General features: G+C 42.9%; 1 protein-coding gene across 1 annotated transcript in view; it reads left to right on the top strand.

Moving 5' to 3' along the window:
* The window catches only part of itprid1 (ITPR interacting domain containing 1), a 51405-nt gene that overhangs the window by 12005 nt on the left and 24861 nt on the right, over nucleotides 1-14539 (top strand). Inside the window, exons 7-12 of the mRNA XM_083772265.1 lie at nucleotides 7653-7718; nucleotides 8657-8859; nucleotides 11170-11393; nucleotides 13144-13247; nucleotides 13734-14052; nucleotides 14339-14449. Coding sequence (XP_083628391.1) covers nucleotides 7653-7718; nucleotides 8657-8859; nucleotides 11170-11393; nucleotides 13144-13247; nucleotides 13734-14052; nucleotides 14339-14449 — 1027 coding nt within the window. The remainder of the gene's footprint in view (nucleotides 1-7652; nucleotides 7719-8656; nucleotides 8860-11169; nucleotides 11394-13143; nucleotides 13248-13733; nucleotides 14053-14338; nucleotides 14450-14539) is intronic.

Raw genomic sequence — 14539 nt, 5'->3', positions numbered from 1 at the left:
GGAAACTCCCCCCTGTCAGGTGTAAAGGAGCAACTTGGACACTCAAGCATGAAGGAAGCATGAGTTAAGTCCGTTGCTCTCCCCAGGTTGGCGGATGGTGTGTAGAGCCCAGGATCACATTAGATGATTGACACAGGGGTGAAAAATGGGTTACAAAATCGTGGGATAAAAAATATATTAAAAAAAAAAAATATATATATGTAAATCTTTCCCCTCAAGATACGGTATGTCAGGAAGAAAATACAATATCTGTTTCCATCATAGGACAGATTGAAATTACCTTTATAATAGAGAGAGAGAGAGAGAGAGAGAGAGACAGAGAGAGACAGAGAGAGAGCTGCCTGGTAGACATCAAACATTTGTTTAAAGCACAGTGTCAGTTTGGTAGAGTTTGGGTTGTGTACTCTAACTCCAAATATAGGTGAGATATGTCTACCCATATTTTCGCAAGGCCACATGACTTTGTGGCCTTGTGGCGGGCAGAGTGCCATGTGACTACAGGGATTCAATCTCCCAGCTAGGTCATATACCAAAGATTAGACAAACGGGCCTCAATGCCTCCCTGCTTAATTGACACTTGGTTGGATTGGTCTGTGACATTCTAGAGTCATCATGTGACATACTATTACTATAGAGTCATGTCCAGGACGACGTGTACTTGTACATCATGTGACATACTATAGAGTCATGTCCAGGACGACTTGTACATCATGTGACATTCTAGAGTCATGTCCAGGACGACTTGTACATCATGTGACATTCTAGAGTCATGTCCAGGACGACTTGTACATCATGTGACATTCTAGAGTCATGTCCAGGACGACTTGTACATCATGTGACATACTATAGAGTCATGTCCAGGACGACTTGTACATCATGTGACATTCTAGAGTCATGTCCAGGACGACTTGTACATCATGTGACATTCTAGAGTCATGTCGAGGACGACTTGTTCATCATGTGACATTCTAGAGTCATGTCCAGGGGGTAGGGCATTAACATAAAAATCGATTAGTCGACTAGTCGACTAGCAAAACGTTAGTCAACACTGAAAATCAAAAAATCGAGTAATCGTTAATATTCTTTTTAATATTCTTTTTGAATTTTTTACAGCAGACATGCAGCTGTGAGCTCTGTTGTTTTGTTGGTAGTTCGCCAACTTCAGTACTAATCCATTCCTGGCTGATTGTTTTCATATCATATACAAGCCTACTGTACGGGGGTTTTGCCGTCACCCTCACTCGTGTAGGTGCGACAGATTTTCTTTGGGAAAAGCATATGCAATATGCCTCATAGGCTCATACGCTCAATGGGGACAACTACAGTGTAACTACTTTTACTATTGGTGAGTTTATTACTGTAGTTTGTTCAACAAGTTAGATTGGAGACGTGTCGTCCGGTACAGTAAAGCATAGCAGGAGTTCCTCCTCACTCTGCCCAATATTATCCAGCTGTTGCCGTGATTTCATGTTTCTTCATGCTTATCCAACAAAATTGCAGGCATTATTAAAAACAAACGCACGATCATAGTTATAATAGTCGCGATGGAGTTAAGTAGTTGATCATCTGATTCATAGCCTGGCAGCCTGCTAGCTAGCAAACCTAGTACGCAATCATAACCTCCTCCTAGCTTGTAGCTCCTTCTAAAAACCAAAGGAACTGTTGTCCGTGAGTCATTGTGGACTTTGATTTGAAACAGCTGAGCTAATTTCGGCCAATCAGAGCGGCATTCAGCGTAATCTAGTAAGAGAGTGGCGACACTAGCATTGACTCCCACTGTAACAATGGAATGCGGAAGTGCTCATTCTATCTCAATGGGATAGTTCCAACGTTTGGAACTATAGCCCATAGGTACCCGCTTTGCGGTGAGATCAAAGTGTGTCGCCACTCTCTTACTATTCCACTCTGCCTGCATTCACCGGCTCTGTTTTGCAGTTAATCCTTCACTCGCTGGCTGTTTCAGAACACGATGTTTTATTGTTTGATTGGATGGAAAAAAATATCATATTTTACCGCCGACTAATCAACTATAAATCGATTTTGATGGTAGTCGAGTCGACTATCAAAAATCACGTTTGGTTAATGCCCTACCAGGGGGTGTACTTGTACATCATTTGACATGGTGGCATCATGTCCAAGGGGTGTACATCAATCCACGTCAAGTCACTCTTTCAGCACATAAACAAATCAAAACACAAATGAAAGGGGTTGGTTCTTTTCTCCTATTGGGTTAGGGTTAAAATAAATTACAAATAATGTAAAAATGGCATTAATCCACCTGCCTTGCTGAAATGTGGATGTCCTCACAATTATAGTACGGTAATACAAAAGTGTGCATTTGCGCGTGTGACCGTGTGTGTGACCGCGTGCCCGTGTGTGTGTGTGTGTGTGTGTGTGTGTGTGTGTGTGTGTGTGTGCGATGTGATATGAGACATGCCAGACATGTCTGGAAATCATCAAACATTTGCTTAAGTTGTCTGTTGGCAGACAACTCTTCCATATTAACACCTTCATATGTGGTTCCTTGCCATAGCCCACAGCATGCGTCATACTTATACTGTAGTACAGTTGTTTTCAATCTTTATCATATCAAGGTCCATTAGTTATTCAGCATTTGAGCCGCGGACCACCATTTCATGAGATCCTGCCTCTCAGACCCAATACTTTGTTATTGTTGGATAAGATTCTGTCCACAATTCCATGTTGTATTGATGTGGTACCATAGGAGAGACTCCATAGCAGATCTGTCTTACACAGTTATTGATCAAATTAAGAAATCTAGAAGAGGTGGTGATTTAGACACTAAACTCCTCCAAACTGAATCTAGATGGATTTTTTATTTACAGTCTGTCAATCCAGGTGGCTTGAATGAAGATCTCTCCCTCCAGTGCTACCTATAAGGAAAAAGTTATTTTCAAAAAGTGATTGTATAAGTCTGTCAACATGTGATGTATGCAATATTCTTGTTTCTGTAACTGTGTGAATTTGTATATCTATTCTGTAATGTCCACGCCCCACCATCTGGTGATGTCATCAGTTAGTAATTAGCAATTCTCAGCACCTGAGCTGTATTGTTTTGGGGGGAGCATACTTTGGTCCGACATATCATTGGTTCGAAGGAGTATTGGTCCGACTCGGGATAGGGTTGGGCGTTAGGTTTATGTGTGCTGCCCCGTGCTCGCGGTTATGGTTAGGGTGAGGGTTTAGGGGGTTAGGTTTATGTGTGCTGCCCCGTGCTCGCGGTTATGGTTAGGGTGAGGGTTTAGGGGTTAGGTTTATGTGTGCTGCCCCGTGCTCGCGGTTATGGTTAGGGTGAGGGTTTAGGGGTTAGGTTTATGTGTGCTGCCCCGTGCTCGCGGTTATGGTTAGGGTGAGGGTTTAGGGGGTTAGGTTTATGTGTGCTGCCCCGTGCTCGCGGTTATGGTTAGGGTGAGGGTTTAGGGGTTAGGTTTATGTGTGCTGCCCCGTGCTCACGGTTATGGTTAGGGTGAGGGTTTAGGGGTTAGGTTTAGGTGTGCTGCCCCGTGCTCGCGGTTATGGTTAGGGTGAGGGTTTAGGGGTTAGGTTTAGGTGTGCTGCCGCGTGCTCGCGGTTATGGTTAGGGTGAGGGTTTGGGGTTAGGTTTATGTGTGCTGCCCGTGCTCGTGGTTATAGTTAGGGTGAGGGTTTGGGGTTAGGTTCATGTGTGCTGCCCCGTGCTCGCGGTTATGGTTAGGGTGAGGGTTTGGGGTTAGGTTTATGTGTGCTGCCCCGTGCTCGCGGTTATGGTTAGGGTGAGGGTTTGGGGTTAGGTTTATGTGTGCTGCCCCGTGCTCGCGGTTATGGTTAGGGTGAGGGTTTGGGGTAGGAAGTCGATCGGACCAATGGTATGTCGGACCAAAGTATAGTACCCTTGTTTTGGAGCTCTTTAAGAGCAAGTTCTTTGCCTGTGAAAATCATATAGCACTGACGAAGGTCTTAGGACCGAAACGTTTGCTTTTTAATTGCACTTTGAGAACAGAGCACTTTATGAGCATGATGAAATAAAAAAAAAATTTTTTCTTAAGTCTCTGTCTAAGGAGTTTTACTTCTATTTTCTATACGGTGAGCGAGTCTTTTTCTGTCAAAGTTTCCCTTATGTTTTTGAGACCACCGCTACCGTAGTCAAGTTTGGAAAAAAAAGGACGAAGAAAGGCAGTTTTCTCAGTGCTTCACCATAGGAGAGACAACAGGCAAACGTTCATCAAAATAACAATTCTTGTGTAGACTTCTTGTACACAGATGTTGTGATAGTAAATCATTGCCAGCTCTTTAGTAAACAGAACATACATTTGCAGAATAGGTTGCCAATTTCATCCAATCAGGAGAGAGAGAATCCATTCATCAGCCATCAATTATTTTAGCATTCCTGGTTTCATCAACTCACTCATGTGTGTTATACAATTTAAAACTTGAAACCAAACTTTTGCTTTGCTACTCTTAGTACATTCAGATGTCGATGCTTTTGTACTTTTACTCAAGTACAATTAGAATTCCGGACTTTTACTTGTAACAGAGTATTTCTATATTGCAGTATTTTTACTAGTACAAATTGTAAGTACTTTTATCACCACTGGATAGTTGTACCTGAGGTAATGCCAGCTAGCCTACCAGCTAGCATTAGCTATTTCTATTTCTATTCCATATCACCTTTTTTTGGGAGGTGTAGTTCCAGACTATAGCATTTGGAGGTTATGTAATAGCTGTCTGGCTACGTGAGACCAGGTCTGCCTCAGCACTTTTCACTTCGATGATTGATGGCTGTTGATATAACCCATTCTGACCGGGCACCCATTTTGGTGTCGGCATCATGTTATGCTTTAGCTATTTAAAAATAGCAGATCTACAAGCTCATATCGCGCCACCGAGTGGCGCGATACGAGCTTGTAGGTCTGCTATTTTTGAAAAATCGAAGAGCGACTGACATTTTTAGAATCTGATCTCAGGTCAGAATGGGTTCATCAGACCAGTGTGTGTCCGGCGGAAACCTCGTATGAATCTGATCTCAGGTCAGAATGGGATAAGGCCATGTACGGCCGAGTGGAGGATTACACATGCACCTGCCAACAGGTACCAACCCTATATTTACCATGCAAATACAACTTAACACCACCCTCCCTGACACTGCTGGAAAATAAGTACATGTACTCAAGTCCTGTACTGAAGTACAATTCTGAGGAACATTTACTTTACTTGTCCATTTCTTAACACTTTTATTAAGTTTCTATAGTAAAAAGTAATACTTTTGACTAATTACGTAGGTCACTACAGATATTTGAAAACTTTAATTTCCAGTTACTTTGTAGATTTTGATTATTATTATTACCGGTACAACACATCCATTAACCAATTAAGCCCTATTTTATACTTTGGCTATAGCTGATCTACAAGCTCACAACATCGTGATGCATTGTGAGTACTTCTTCCTCCGAGGGATGTAAGCGAGGCCAGCTGGTCACTTCCACACAGCTTTGTTTGCATAGCAAGCGGAAGGATTACCTATTTATATACCTTTATTTATATATCTATATCTCAATAAAAGAAAAACACACCTGACTCGTTCCTTATTCTTGCTTACCAACGAAAGACTGCAGTGGTAGAAGAAGTACTCAGGAAGTAAGTAAAATTACCACAAGATAGATAGGGTTATGCCCTGTATTTAAATTTTTACTTGAGCGAAATTACAAATGTATTGGTTTCAAAATGTACTTAAAGTAGCAAAAGTAAATGTACTCATCATGCAGAATTCTCAAAATGTTTTGAAAATAATTAACAATATGATTTTATGAGCGGTGTTTGTGAGCACGTAGTTTGTTATATTTGTAATAGACTGAGTGTAATATAGGGATTACGTTTAATAAGGTTAATGTACAATCTACAAAGTAACTAGTAACTCATGTTTTCCAATAATTCTAGTGTAATTAAAAAACACAATATTTACCTCTGACATGCAGTATAAGCGCAACATATCGTAAAAAAACCTGAAAAACTAATTTAAAGTAACTATACCTACAGATTACACTCAAGTACGGTACTTGAGTAAATGTAGTTAATTACATACTTTCCACACACACCTGGGCATGTCCCTGGTAGCACGTGGGCCGGTGGTTTTGCATGGCAAGCGAAAGATAACTAGGAAAGTTATGACAATACTTAGACAGCTCAACATAGGACAATATGAATCAGCTTTAATTATCTAACAACAGCCCAGAGTCGACGGTCGGGTTCCGATCGAGACTACCGTGCTCCACGATGTAAGTAAAAGCCGGGGGGAGGTGTGTGTGTGTGTGTGTGTGTGTGTGTGTGTGTGTGTGTGGGGGGGGGGGGGGTGTCATCAAGACCCCTGTGTCAGCAAATGTGTCAAATGTGTCCGTGGCAGTAGTCTTGGTCTTGGCAGATGTTTGATTTTCTTTTTTACACACCAGTATAATGTTCTTATTTTGCTCATAAAACCCGATTTCTGAATGTCACTCTCCAGGTTTCCTCAGATGACACTTATTTACTATGACACTATGGCACGTTAGGAGTCCAACTCGTATTAGTGTGGTTCTCAAATGCTGTATTTGCAAAGACCCCCTTTGAGAGGGTATTCATGGAACGGGTCCATTTGGTTCCATTTGGACACTCAGAGTTACAGACCTGTAATGGTCTACTGTTGCATGTAAAAGGCTTGTATCAATATACTGCAGTGTAGGTTACTGTTGCATGTAAAAGGCTTGTATCAATATACTGCAGTGTAGGTTACTGTTGCATGTGAAAGGCTTGTATCAAACTTGGACTTGAGTGAAAGTACAAAAGTAATGATTATCAAATCAATCAATTTCAAATCAATTTACTTACAGTACTCAAGAATCATAAGCAAGCTAAGAACCTAGCATCTGTTTAGCAGTAGAATACAGTACAGTACAGTAAAGCTTTGAGTATACATTATAGAGTGCTATGTCTACATAAAATGCTATCTAAATTACATACGTTTAGCCTTTGCATATACGCCTGTAAGGTTGTTGAGGCTAATGCAAGTGCTACGGCAAGTGCTACAGACTAAGATGGAGTCTACAAGCTCACAATACGCTGTGAGATTGTTGTGAGCTTGTAGATCTGCTATTTTCAGAGTGCAACACAAATGCTAAATGGACCCTTAACTCTGAGAGTGTACAAATGGAACGAAATGGACCATTACGGGTCTGTAACTCTCAGAGTTAAATAAACATTGAGCTCAGAAAATAGAGCTATTTAACACTTATTTTAAAATAAATGTCACTTACTCCCTACCTTTAAGAGGAGCACTTTAAACTCATCTTTACCATTAATGCATAGCAGCAAGCTTGGTGCTGGCAGCTAAAAACTACATAAATACGGCTGTCTTGAGTGGACAAATCTATTAACGTGATGTTTTTGGCATCTGAAAGTTGTACTTCTCTGTCCAGATGGTATTATTGTTAAGTACATTTCACAGCATGACAAAGTACTTAAGTATACAAAGAAATCACATATTGTTGGAAATAGCCAATCTACAAGCTTGCAACGCATTGAATCGCAATGCGTCGTAAGCTTGTAGATTAGCTGTTTCTGAAAACAACTAATTTTTACATCTTGTCCATGTCTGTGTCCATGTGTGTGTCCATGTCTTGCAGGATATCCAGGAACAGTTCAGCTCTCAGCAGGTGGAGCAGTTTAAACTCCAGCTCTACACCTCTCAGGTTAAGATATCTCCATTTTTGCCAGTTGCTTGGAAAGCGTCTGGACTACATTTGCTACTACCTCTAGTAGCGACCGTAGTTGACACTTTTTCATGATTGGCTTCCTCGTCTCTAGGCTGCCTCTAAGCCAGTGGGAGACTTAACCATGAAACCCATAGTCTGAACGGCATAAAACCTATACTCTGAACGCCGCGACATGAAGCCGTGAGCTGAGGCAGAGGCTGCGACACACACACACACACACACACACACACACACACACACACACACACACACACACACACACACACACACACACACACACACACACACACACACACACACACACACATACTGATTATACTGTAGATGTTCATAAGCGAGAACTTTCTGCACCTGGCAGTTATGACTGAGTTTAACCTATCTCTATGTAATTGACACAGTATAGAATGCAACAATGGTGCATATTACAATGAGCATTAGTGAGGATGAGGGATGAAAATGACATGTCACCAACGATTATTGTGGCAAAAAAATATTTCACTTGAAACCCCAGCATCCCTATTCTGGGGCCCATATTATTACTGATTGACCTACAGCGTTGTGAGCTTGTAGATCTGCTATTTTTGGCAAACGTATTTGTGTAAGGTGAAATAAGAACATTATAGGCCTGTTTTATCACATATACCGTAGAGGCTTTAAGTGGTGCTGAATTTGCAGCTCAACAAAAGCTAATTAATCCTATGGTGTGACGGAGGACAATTTAATGATAAATTAAAATGCGTTTCTCTATCGCGATAAACGATAATAATGATTATCGTCCGATTCCTAGTGAGGCTATGTGTGTGCGCGTGGGCCATGCGTGCGTGTGTGTCCACAGTGTGATGAAGGTTACTCTCTATGAAATGCCCCACAGTGTAATGGAGGTTATAATGTACTCTCTATAAAATGTCCCACAGTGTAATGGAGGTTCTGCAGCTCTGGAACGATGACCCAGAAGAAGTTCTGTTGGATCTGGGTTTTGGCTGTGATGAGCCAGACATCTCCAGGCGCATCCCGGCACGCTTCATCAACTTCCAGTCCAAGGCCAGAGGAATCAACATCCGTGTGTTCCTGGAGGCCCAGAAGAACCGCCTGGACCTGGAGAACCCTGATGTTGGCAGTGAGTAATCCCATTACTAGTACTGTAATCTTATATCTATTCTAAATTCAAGAACAGCTGTCTGTCTGTATACTTCCTTAGCATAGAGCAAGACAGCTGCTCGCTTCGAGCGCCTCCTTACAACGCCACGACACACGGACAGCCTCACGGAAAATAGCGCCACGCAGCCCTGTCCTCCAACCTCACATGCTAAACAATCTAACAATCATCTTAATTAATTTGCGTCAAAAACAACTCATCTCCCCGTAAATCACGTGTCACCAGTGTCACCAGTGAAATGCATGTTGGGACGGACACAGTTTAATACTGGGACACAGTTTTCCGCACAACATTCCCTTCGCATTCTCCAATGCACCTCCCCTTTTTCACACCGCCCCCAGGCAGGCATCAGACCCACACTCTTGCGTCAGTCGACATAACTTCTTTGGGGAAGCACCGCGGCCAACGCGGGGGTTGCGTTGCACAGGCACCTGAAGGCCAGCTCTGATAGTTGGACGGGTGCATGTTAACGTGAACACACGCGCTGTTTCGAGACCACACTGTTCAGTGTCCGCCCCCTCCTCAACCACCTCCTTCGCCGTGCCATACACATGGGCTACATCCACGCTGAAAGCCTGGACACTGACAACGACAGGTTACAGCCCTGCGTGCACCCAGCGTGGCTGCGTGACCCACTGAACAGCACGCTCACAACGGAATGCTTATCTGTCGGGGACTCGGGGTGGCCAAATGGAGATGTTTTCTTAACCGCCTACCGCTAGCACCGTACGGATGTCTGAATGTGTCTGTCTGTCTAAATGTGTGTCAGAAACACTGTCGTAGCTCCTCACTGCCTGCACCAATCGCTCCCACTTTTCACACAGGCATTGACCAGAATATTATGGAGGTCTTAACGAAGCCCCTTTTCCCATTTCACAAATTATAAATTAATACTTAATTTATTAGTGAATTAAAATGTCCCCATCTACTTACATGGGAAAACGCGGAGACTCACACCTCCACGCCCTAGCGACACCTGCATCACAGGCCACTGTTCTCGGTGTCACCCCACTGTCATGCTTCCTCTGCTCCCTCCGCAACACAATAAACAGTGGCCTATCCACTGCTGCTTTCACATGTTGACTTCCACCACTTCCGACATCAACAGCCCACGTAAACTTTAAAAACTACTTTTGCTGTGCGCGCGCGTGTGTGTGTGCGTCAGTGCGTGGCCGTCTTCAGTTCGCTATAAACACAACACGAGATACAACTGTCTTGAATGTACGTGGTCAGAGCACTCTATTTCTCTCCTTAGCTCTCCACCCCCCCCCCCCCCACACACACACACACACACAAAGTGGCTATAGCGCGCGCTCCGGCGAAAACAGCTAATCTACAAGCTCACAACATCACAGGTTGCAAAAGTCATGAGTTCTCTCAAGCCAAACCTCAAAATTGAGACCATTTTGGACGCAAAATGCACCTGCAATTGGATCTGTTCTCTCAAGCCAAAGCTCAAAATTTAGATCATTTTGGACGCAAACGCACCTGCAATTGGATCTGCACGACTTACCAAATATATTTGGGAGTAGGCTACCTGTGCGACTGTCCATACTTTCTGTGGTGCATGTCAAACTGGGGGTCCTTGATACTTTTCAAAGTCTGTGGGCTAATAAGTGTAAATGTTTTGTAAATGACTACTTTCATGTTATACTGCTGTTTTTATTCATAAAAAAAACCACACACAGAAATATATTATACAAGTTGAAATATATCAGAACGGGCAAAGACTAGTTAAAGGTATATTCAGTGATTTCACTCAAAAAACCTTAGGTTTCGTTTTTGGCTGTGGGACCCAGCCTTTCGTCCAATCAGGATAGAGAGTCAAAAACGAAACCTACGGTTTTTTGACCCCCAGGGGTTAACTGGGGACAGGGAGGAACTCCTTATATGGCCAGCACACTCTATAGTAGGGAGGATTATCACAACAAAACAAAAAAATAAGTGATATTTGAATTAAGTGAAATCACTGAATATACCTTTAATATAACTGGAGAACCCTGATATTGGCAGTCGTAATGCCTGATTTAGGCATTACGAATGTTGGTTGAATGATAAAAAATAATACTGTAGATCTACAAACTCACAACATGTCGTGCATGTGACGCTGTGTGAGCTTGTAGATCTGCTATTTTCAAAGTGCCACTGCCAAGCGCAACCAAATATAAACGTAGTTTTTATTTAGTTTAGTCTGTGAGAAAAGGGTGGGGAGAAAACATTTTTCGTCATAGTTTTAGTCGACGACATTAACACTGGTTCTCTCTCCATCAGATCGTTTTAGGCAGCTGGAGGTCCTCCAGCAGGTGACCACGGCTTTCTCCTCGCTGGCGAGAGGAGGCGGAGCTACACCCACCTCCCCACCCAGAGCTCCTCTGATTCATCCGGATCAGAGCGCAGAGGCCCGCGAGAGGCGTCGCCAGATGGGGGCGCTGTTGCGCCGGGCCTCCAAGAGGTCCCTAGGCCAGATGCAGAACGCACAGCAGCAAGCAACAACGGTACATTTCTTCTTTTTAATGTCAATGCATTGCTGTGTTGAAATTCAAAATCAAACGATGATTGAATTAATTAATTAATTAATATTCATTCATTCATTCATTCATTAATGGATGAATGGATGCATGAATGAATGAATGATGATGAACAATCAATCAATCAATCAATCATTATATTTGAAATAGGTCTTAATTCATAATATAATATATTTTGTCATATAGTTTGGGTGTTACAATCCTTAGCCAGGCCAGTCCTAACAACCATGATTTGCTACAGTAGTATTTTAAAGTAAAATAATGACATATGGGGAAAATCAAATAAACACTCAAAACAAACTAAACCTAAAAGCTTAATTCAAAACACTAGCTAACACTAATTCAAACTAACTATCCTAATCTAAGTAACCTAATCACAAAGATTACCACAACGTTACCAAAACTGGCGCACATACTCAAATAGACTATAGGACATGTAGAAGTAATGCTCTTACAAATTATAAATGACTGATTATCAGACTGTAGCTTTCTTGAAGCTTCAGTCTGACATTGTCTCCTGTCTGAGCGATTTCAAGGGGGAGGGGATTAGAATGTCCCTCAACCAATAGCCATTGTTGTTGTTTTTGTGTGATGACGCTGAAAGCCTCAGTGCTGATTGGTTGTTCGTTGGGACCCACCCCCACCACCGATTCTCATTGGATAATACATTTTTGTACCGAAGAAATGATAGGTTCACAGCGCAACACCGGACCAAGAGATGCAGTCCACTCAGAGAGTGGGCGGGGTCTTTGGGCTGGATCCAGGCTACTCTTGAATACAATGAACACAAATATGTAACATCGCGTTCCAAGAGTCCCATCCTAGACATGCAGTGGAGTCAAAAGTACACCAATTCTATTTTAAATAATATTGTGGCGTGAAAGTTATGTGCTTGGAACAAAACACACACACAGGCCCAGGCCGTAGCGTAACGGTCTGGGCACCGGACTGGTAATCCAGTCGCAGTGTGCCGCGGGTTCCACTCCCGGACCCGACACGGCCTTTACTGCATGTCATCCCCCCATCTCTCTCCCGTTTCCTGTCAGCCTACTGTCTGTCCCTTCAAAAATCAATAAAAGGCGTAAGCCGCAAAAAAGAAATATCTTAAAAAAAAAAAAAAAAACACACACACACACACACGGACGCACAAACGCACGCACGCACACACCAAACTCCAAAAGTGTATACCGTATATTTGATTGATTATTTTATTTCCATGTCCTAGTTGCTAATTTGTAAATTAGTAGGTCCCGGAGCGTGTGAACATTTCATGCGCACATGCACACGCAATTATTTTTATTATTATTATCTTTTTGACTGAAATGTAACACACCAGCCCACCTGTCAAAACAATAGCGTAGCATATAGATGTTTTTGTATGTCTTTAAATATTCTGATTAATTGAAAATGGAGGACCCTGATGTAAACAAGTCTTGGTGCTTTTTTCTGGTTTTATCCTCGTAGCATATTTTGTTTGAACTGTACCCATTCTACAAACTGTGAACTGTGAGCAGCAGTGGTGAGTGCAGCAGCAGTGCAGCAGCATGACAGCAACAAATGCAAGCAGGAATGAGCAGTACAAACCTCCAGATTAAATAGAGCGGTCTGAGAATGAAATGAGTGTGTGATGGATGTGCACGGCGTGTAGTTGAGGCGGCCCAATGGGAAACATCACTGAGTTTCCTGACATAACTTGTTCTGCACATGTCTGTGACAGGCGCAACACTCATTTATTCCTGTCCACCACTGTCCACAGGAGCCCACATTGGACCAGGGAGCCTCCACCGACCTCAGCGACACAACACAGACTTCTGCTACCAGGTAATCTTACCTTAATAGAATCGGTCCTCACTGAAAATGAGTTTGATTCCTCAGTGTAATTTCGAGAATAAACCAAACTTTTGCACCATTTCTGTCTACTTAATGCAGATTGTTCTTTTGATAGTATAGAATACAGAAGTCCTGACGTCACTCACTCATCCCCTGGGGCGCGGAAGTAATTTATAACATTGAGTCATCTCAGAATTGTGTCATATAAGAATTGTGGTCCGAAAATAAACAAACTGTCTCTGCGATCTTGTTCGGCGGCATTGTATCTCTTCTCTGCACTAATGCCTTACTAACAGTTTAGTCTAGTTTTTATTTGATGACAACATTGTCAATATATTTTAGTCCTATAGATCATAGCTTAGTTTTTATTTAGAAAAAAAGGTATTCAAAGGTAGTCAACAGACATTTTTCATCATAGTTTTAGTCGACGAAATGGACTTAACAAATGTACTTTTTACTTTACACCCCTGCCACCAGTATCGGTGAGAAGAGGTCGCCACTGAAGCGGACGCGATCCAGTCTCCAGGAGAGCGCTGGTCTGATGCCACTAGCTGAGGACCAAGGCACCGACCAGGAGAGCGCTGGTCTGATGCCACTAGCTGAGGACCAAGGCACCGACCAGGAGAGCGCTGGTCTGATGCCACTAGCTGAGGACCAAGGCACCGACCAGGAGAGCGCTGGTCTGATGCCGCTAGCTGAGGACCAAGGCACCGACCAGGAGAGCGCTGGTCTGATGCCACTAGCTGAGGAGCAAGGCACCGATGGTCCAGATGATTCCACACAGACGTGTTCTCAGGTTATTATTCGTTTTTTCATAATTTAGTTTAGGTTTGATTTGCTTTTAAAGTGGGTTTTCTTTGGTTTATTATTTTGAGCCCTGTTCGAGTTGAAACCCAATAGGCGCAGAATAGTGAATCATATTCGGGCAAGAGGGTTTTCCCCAACTGCCACTCAAAGTTGCTACTGGCCAATCACAGCGTGTACTAGCACAAGTGCATTGGCCAATCACAGCGCGTCCTTACGCAAACGCAATTCCGCACACATCTGTGAGGATAACCCTGATGTGTTCTGTTGTCTCCCAGGACACAGCGCCCACTAGGCTGGAGCCTCTGAAGGAGGGTCTCCATCTTCCTCCTGTCTTACCCAGGAAGAGAAGTCAGGGACAGGCCAGAGAATCCTTTGAAATGGAAGAGGTACAGTATAAGAATCACCATGACAATATATGAGCAATTCATCTGTAACCACAATATATGAACCACCATGACAATATGAGCAATTCATCT

The sequence above is a fragment of the Protomyctophum parallelum genome (genome assembly GCF_964188405.1).
Source record: "Protomyctophum parallelum genome assembly, chromosome: 8".
Lineage (NCBI taxonomy): Eukaryota > Metazoa > Chordata > Actinopteri > Myctophiformes > Myctophidae > Protomyctophum > Protomyctophum parallelum.
Note: the sequence above shows the minus strand (reverse complement) of the source record. Positions and strands in the feature narration are given on the sequence as shown.